The sequence below is a fragment of the Nannospalax galili genome, unplaced genomic scaffold (assembly GCF_000622305.1).
Source record: "Nannospalax galili isolate Female #2095 unplaced genomic scaffold, S.galili_v1.0 scaffold518, whole genome shotgun sequence".
In the NCBI taxonomy this organism is placed as follows: Eukaryota; Metazoa; Chordata; class Mammalia; order Rodentia; family Spalacidae; genus Nannospalax; species Nannospalax galili.
In genome coordinates this window covers 4,034,540-4,042,405 of record NW_008342851.1, presented here as the reverse complement: position 1 = coordinate 4,042,405, position 7,866 = coordinate 4,034,540, and the positions used below count along the sequence as shown (strand labels likewise).

At 41.5% G+C, this 7,866-nt stretch overlaps 1 protein-coding gene across 1 annotated transcript in view; it reads right to left on the bottom strand.

Moving 5' to 3' along the window:
* The window catches only part of LOC103738729 (baculoviral IAP repeat-containing protein 1a-like), a 54,532-nt gene that overhangs the window by 27,640 nt on the left and 19,026 nt on the right, over nt 1-7,866 (bottom strand). The window contains exons 6-7 of the mRNA XM_008838857.2: nt 4,960-5,079; nt 2,464-2,563 (exon numbers count right to left, since the gene is read on the bottom strand). Coding sequence (XP_008837079.1) covers nt 2,464-2,563; nt 4,960-5,079 — 220 coding nt within the window. The remainder of the gene's footprint in view (nt 1-2,463; nt 2,564-4,959; nt 5,080-7,866) is intronic.

Here is a 7,866-nt window from a genome sequence, read left to right as displayed (position 1 = left end):
CACATGATAATTGGGATCACCTGACTGTAAGGCTAGTTTTTGGGTCAGGTGTACTTTCTCTCAGAATCAGGAGAAAGTCCTTGTGATAAACAGTTCCAGGAAATACCACAGATACCCAAGCTCTTACAAGGGGGAGGCGGAGGTCAGGACGCCATGTCCCTGCACACTATTCTCAAACATCTTCAAACCACAAAATTAGATGCAAATATTCTTATTTATTTATTTACTAAGGCTGAGGCCAGATCTCACTATGTAGCCCTGGCTGGTCTCAAACACAGCATTCTAAGAGGAAGGAGATTAACAGGAGTGAGATGGGGATAAGAGAGGGTAACAGCAATTCAAAGTGGTCAGCCCTAAACACATGTCCATACTAGCACCATTAAATGGACTCAGTAGGATATATATATTATATATAACAATATTATATATAACAATAATAATTAAAGAAGAGGTCAGGATATTGAGAGGGAGTGAGGGGAATGTGAATGAATTGGAAAGGGGAGAAGGAGGGGTGGGAATGATGTAAATACAGTATGAAATGCCCAAAAAATAAAAATTTAATTTAAAAAATAAAGAGGAGAGAAGGCCCCAGGAGGCTGGTATTAGTGAATATGGTCAAAATACACTGTGTACTTGTAGGAAAATGTCACAACGAACCCCATTATCTATAATTAATATATGCTAATAAAACATTTTTAAAGAATATTTTTCAGGGCTAGAGAGATGGCTCAGCAGTTAAGAGCACTAGCTGCTCTTGCAGAGGACCAAGGTTTGGTTCCCAGCATCTACATGGCAGCTAACAACTGTTGCTAACTCCAGTTCTAGGGGCTCTGACACTGTCTTCTTGCCTCCACAAGCACTGCATGCACAAGTGCACTTACTTACATGCAAGCAAAACATGTATACACATAAAAATATTTAAAGAATATTTTTATGTATTTGCCCTATTATCACCATTCTATCTCAAAAACATAATTCTTTAAAACCTTAACTTTTTAAGTTACACAGATTAGACTTAAATTCTTCTAATATCAAAATAATTTAGTGCAAGGTTAAGTATACATTAGACGCAGACAGAACACACTTGTAGAACTAAAAAAGACACCAGAGACTTCAATATAGGCACAGCTTTTCATGCCTTCAAAGGAATACCATACCAAAAGATGTCTTCAATTGTTCTTTTCTTTCTTAACTTACAACTGCTAGATTCTTACATTTGTTTTAAAATCAATCATATTAAAGAAGTTCATGTTTTTTTAATGTTATTATTTTTATCTTATGTGTATACAGGTATTGCCTGCTTGTAGGTAAGTGCACCCATGTCATTCAATGCCCGCAGAGGACAGAAGAAGCTGTCAGATCTGCTGGAACTGGAGTTATGGACAGTTGTTAGCTGCCATGTGGGTGCTGGGATTCGAACCCAGGTCTTCTGCAAGAACAGTCAGTATTCTTAACCACTATCTCTCCAGCCCCAGAAGTTCATATTTTAAAAACCTACACACACAATGCTCTTGCTACAGTCTTCCAAGTACCAGGATTTACAGGTGTGCACCACTGTGCCCAGCCAGACACATTCACTTTTTTAAAAAATATTTTATTTATTATTTTTATTTTATGTGTATGAGTGTATTGTCTGCATGTGTAAGTGCACCCATGTCGTGCACTGCAATGGTGGTCAGAAGAAGACATCAGATCCCTGGAACTGGAGCTGCAGATGGTTGTTAACCACCATGTGGGTGCTGGGAAACAAACCCGGGTCCTTTGCAAGAGGAGTCAGTGCTCTTAACCACTGAGCCATCCCTCCAGCCCCCAGACACATTCACTTTAAAATCTCACATATTAGTATTTAGGTCTGAAAAATTATTACTAATTATTTAGGGAAAGCAAATGTATTCTTGCTGTTGGCCACTTCTAAAGAGTTTTATGTGTAAAAAATAAATAAAATAAATTTGAAAATTCACAGAAAAGGATAAGACTATAGATCGATGGTAAAGGCCTTGTCTGGCATGCCAAAGTCCCTGTGTTCAGTCCCCACCACTTGAAAAGAAAAAACACAGAAACAAAACCACAGGAAACAGAAAATATTAAAAGCTTCCAGAATAAGAGCAAAAAGAAGTAATTTGTAATCAAAGGAATCAGAAAGACATGGAATTACTAGGCATGGTAGTGCACCCTGTAGCACCAGCATTCAGGAAGCTAAGGCAGGAGGACCATGAGTTCAAGTCCAGCCTGGGCTGCATAGAGAGACCCTGTCTTTAAAAGTGTGAATACTGATTTAACTAAACCCAAGATCTAACTGATGAGAGAAAGGAGAGACAGGGACAGTGTCATGAAGCAATGCGTGACACAAACACATGTCCTCCATAGTGTAAATCAGAGCAATGGCAAAGAGTACAGAAAAAGTAGGGGGTGAGGGAACCGCTGTCCAAGTGCATTCAAAGTCAAGGCATTCATTTTGCTCACTTGGGAAAGTATTTGGTGTGATCTTCTAATGGATCGTCACCTTCCTCCCACTTCTCCATATGACCTCCACAGGAAAAACACTGGACAATGTCCCTTTTGCCTAGAAGTAAGGAAATATGATCAGTATCAAGAGCACAAACATTTGTGGAAGCAGATAATAACTTCCAAAATGATTAGTGAAACCCTACTTGCATCTCCAATTGGATTGTGTAGCAAAGCCATACATGGGTGACCAGGTACCGATGCTCCATATAGGAATCTTGGGTCTTTAATGGGATGATCATCAAACAGCCTCTGAATGTTCCTATGCACTGTGTACTCTGATGAACACCCTCTGCCTGACCTATCTTCCTAAGACACTTTTAATCAGAACCTGGAACAGAATCTCCATGAGGGAGAAGAGATTTCTGTCTGTTCAGGACACTGATGACTCAGAAATCTAGGCAACAATAAGCATTTGTTTGATGAATAAATCAGAAAGAATATATTTTGAGATTAGGGGAGAAAAACACAAATTTAGGAGCCTTTGCACAAGCAAGATCATGAAGAACCAGCTCTTCCCACATTATGTGTAGAAATATTCCACTAGAAATAGAAGTAGGTTGCCCAGGAGTGTTGAGGAAGGCTGGCAGGAGGAAGACACAATAGTGAGGGCAGAGAGAAAGGGTTAAGACTGTGAGGTAAGAAGGTTGTCATTGACAGAGCAAATTGTCTGTTAGATAAACTGCAGAATTCCCATTCTAATCTTTTCTGTTGTATTTGTGATACCTACGTGATCCCTCAGTGAAATGTCTGCACGAAACTCCACAATCACTCGGGTGCATTTGGTCTGAGGAAGACCAGCAGGACAGTGAGGGAGCACACAGTATCCTTTCCCTCTTGCCCTTTTAGTACCTCAGACAGAGACTTAGCTGAAGGGAACCAGCTTTGTGGATAACAGTAGAGCTTCTAGTGACTAGCGGCTAAAGAGAGAACCCCAGGAACCGGTAGAAGATTCTCCATGCATTGAATATAAGGAAACCAGTTCCCAGATTTTTCTTCTCTGAGCAGAGTGTAGTAAAGACTACAATCCACATCCCTACTCTCACATTTTTTCATAGTAATAGAAACCTGAATTTGTGTGTGTGTGTGTGTGTGTGTGTGTGTGTGTGTGTGTGTGTATCTGTGACTGTGTCTGTGTGTTGACATGTGCATGCACCACACATGCGTGGAGGCCCCAGGTCAATGTCAGGTTTCTTCCTCGAGTGTTCTCCAAATTTTTTTGAGAAAGAGTCTCTCACTCAACTTGGAGCTCACTGATTGGGCAAGAATAGCTGACCACTGAGCACCAGGGACCTGCCTGTCTCTGCTCCTCAGCACTAGGATTACAGACACATGCCACCACATATGGCTTTTGTACATGGATGCTGGGGATCTGAATTCAGGTTCCCATGCTTGCTCGCCAAGCACTTCAGTGACTAACCAACTCCTAGAAACCCCAATTCTGGCAGGGCACACTGCTGCCCAAGAAAAATACTGGATTTTTCAGCAATTCCTAAAAGTAGATATGGCCATCTGAGTTTTGGCTAAAGAAATATAAGGGAGTTAGAGTGATAGCTCACTAGGTAAGAGAGCTTGTTGTGCAAATGCAAGGACCTGAGTTCAAATCTTAGCATCCATATAAACAACTGATGTAGTTGAGCACAAACTTGTATCCCCAGCGCTGTGGGAGGAATACAGAGGAAGGGCTTTCTGTCTGCCAGCCTAGTTCCACGTTCAGTGAGACATTCTGTCTCAAGGGAATTGGGCAGCGAGTGACAGAGCAGGATACCCGATGCCTGCTGCTGGCCTCTGCCTACCCACACAGAAGTGAGCATACACCCACACAGAAATACGCCACACTCACATCACACATAAAAAGAAAAAGAAGGCCATCCATGGTGGAACACGCCTTTAGCCTTTAGTCCCAGAACTCAGGAGATAGATACAGGTGGATCTCTATGAGAGTGAGGTCAGCCTGGTCTACATATTGAGTTCCAATATTTTGACCCTGTCTCAAAAACACCAGAAACAAAAAGAAAGGAAGGAAGGAAGGAAGGAAGGAAGGAAGGAAGGAAGGAAGGAAGGAAGGAGATGATAGATAGATTAGATAGATAGATAGATAGATAGATAGATAGATAGATAGATAGATAGATAGATAGATAGACAGATAACCAGAAATGTCTTGTAAAAGTTTCCAGGAGCCTTCTGGAGTGGAGGGAGCTAGAATGATGGGAAAAAAGCAGTATAGAATGAAAGAACATGTAATTATCCCACACAGACTACCTGTGCTCACTGTCAGTCTAGACCTCAGGTTTCAAGATTGGAGGCTGAGCACTGAGGGAGCTATGGAAAGCTGAGAGGACTTGCAGTGCAGCAAAGGGCTCTGTAAGGAATGATGAAAGAGTGGAGATTGCTGAGTGGAGATCAATGTGAGACCAAATTAGAGCATCTGATAGGCACAGCGTACTGACTCACCTGTGTAGAAAAGGCCTGCTCTGACCAAAGCTGCCACACCTGCAGGTGAATCGTGGGGCCAGTTCTTGAATGTGTCCAGCCTTAGTTCTTCATTAGCAAAGACACTGTCCTTGCCGTAAGCTTAAATAAAAGGGGAAGGTGAGACCAGAGGGCTTTCATCGCAGAGTTCAAGCTATCCCTCCATAGTGGTAGGTGAAATGATCTAACTCATTGGCCCCCTTATAAGTTCTTTTGTTTGGTTGGTTTCTTGTTTCTTTGATACAGGGTCTTCCTGTGGTCCCAGCTGACCAAGAACTCACTATGTAGACCAGGTTGGCCTTGAACTCACAGAGAGCCACCTGCCTTTGCCTCCAAAATGCTGGGATTAAAGGCATGCACCACCACACCCAGTTTATAAATTCTTTTTAAAAATATTTTATTTAAACTGGGCATGGTGGCACACACCCTTAATCCCAGCACTTGGGAGGCAGAGGCAAGCAGGTCTTTGTGAGTTTAAGGACAGCCTGGTCTACATTCTGAAAAAAGATTATTCTGGGTCATTAAGATGATGATGTTATTGACTCATGGTTTTCCTTAAAGTCGTTTGTTCTTCATTGATAAAATATAAAAGTATCTTAAATAAAATTTGACTGGAACCGTAAAAGAAAAAAGACAAAAAAAATTGTTTTATTTATCATTTTTTTACTTTATGTATATGAGTGTATTGTTTGCATGTATGTAAGTTCACCTGTGTCCTGCAATGCCTGTGGAGGTCAGAAGAGGTCACTGGATTCCCCTGGAACTGGAGTTAGAGATGGTTGTTAGTTGCCATGAGGGTGCCAGAAATCGAACTTAGGTCCTCTGCAAGAGTAGCCAGTGCTTTTAACCACTGTCATCTTTCTAGCCCAAGATCTTTTTTTTTTTTTTGCATTAAGCACAATACAGCAATTTATTTAGATGTTTAAACTGAATACAAAGGGAAATAAAGACCACAAAATTATACATATTACAACAGTGTGTGTCATATATTAGATGGTATAAATGAATACATCACATGATGTTCAACTCAAGAGAAAACTAAATATCCCAAATGCAGCACTAACTGCGCTTGTTGTTTCAATACAACACACTCTTACAGATCTAAAAGGTGTCAAAATTAGTAGCTGTAAAGTCAATTCTTGCATGTAATCTTAGCTTTAAAAGGTCTCAGAAAAAGATCTGAAAAACCAGTTTGTTTTTGACAGTTGTAATGTCAAAGATACTCAGAACAAGAAAAAATTCTATAATGCAAGAGAGTCCAGATATGTATCTTACATTGCTGGCCTCTGCTGCAAGATTGTACAAGGTTATGTACAAAAACTAAGTCTGTCCAAAGGTCTGTACTAGTGCAAGGTCAAGCTTCTGCTAGGTAAACTAAATATAGCATTTATTGCACAGCAAGAGCAACACTAAAAAAAAAAAAAAAAGAACAAATCTATGATGGGCACACAGTAACAGCACTGTAAGCATCACTTGAGTAGGTCTAAAAGACTGTATAAATCTACATGTCAACTATTCAGAATGAATACATGAAAAAAAGGTCACTTTTCCCAAAGTCTACTATACACATTGGAGTGGTAGCTTGTATGTTGGCCCTATACTACCATTGTGAATCAGGGTAACATTTTCCAAGGACATTCAACCAAACATTTTACAGAGGGAAAGAAATGTTGTAAAGGCAGATAAAATAAACTTCTGCTTTTCCCTGTGTGCATCGTGAGCCACCAGCTTATTGGCTTTTCACATTTCACCATGTCTACCAGAGGAGGGTCTGAAGCAAGATCAACCAATTATATGTCATAGAATTAGAAATAACCACCAAGACTATAGTGGTAACATGTCCCTACAGCCTGCTGACAGACCAGTCCTTGCAAGGCAGTACCAGTTAAAAGGTGGCTTTGCAGTCAAGACTGGAAAGACAGCAGAGGTCCAGGCTGCAGCACGCTCTGTGTTATGGAGCCAGCCCTCAGGGCTGCTGGCTGCTCAGTTTAACTCCGGTTAAGCTGCCACGCATGGGCTCAGCCAAGATCTTTTTTTTAAGATTTGTTTTATGTTTATGAGTATCTGCCTGCATATGTATATGTGTACCATGTACATGCCTCGTGCCCACAGAGGCCAGTAGAGGGCATCAGATTCCATGGTACAAATAATTCTGAGCCACCATATATGTACTAGGACTAGAACCTGGGTCTTCTGCAAGAGTAGCAAAATGCTCTTAACCACTGAGCCATCTCTCCAGCCCTCCCTGTTACAGTTACTAATATGCTTAATACACACTTTAATTCTCTTGTCCAAGAATCTTGCCCTTGGGCCAGAGAGTTGGCTAAGACGTTGAGAGCACTTTCTAGGGGCTGGAGAGATGGCTCAGCAGTTAAGAACAGTGAGTGCTCTTGCAGAGGACCCGGGTTCGATTCCCAGCACCCACTTGGCAGCTAAGAACCATCCTTAACTCCAGTTCCAGGGGAATCCGAAGCCCTCTTCTGACCTCTGCGGCATTGCATGACATGGGTGCACTCACATACATGTAGGCAATACACTCATAAAATAAAAATTAAAAACATTTTAAAAGAGCACTTTCTATTCTTCCAGGGGGCCCAGGTTTGGTTCCCAGCACGCACATTGATAAAACGCCCCAACTGCAAAATAAACAGAACTCCTCTGAAAATTCTGCTGACCTTACTGGCCTCTGGCGCGGTTATTAACCTTATCAATCAATCACACCCAGATCAGCCACTTCAGGAACTCAGAGAGAACTGTTTGAGACAGCCTGTTGCTCAAGATAGCCTGTCCTGCTAGAGCAAGTGGCCCAGAAAATGAGACATGTAGACCCCTGCAGCTGCTTCCTCATGCCCTAGACCCTGTGTGAACTCTAACTCTCCCCATTCACAA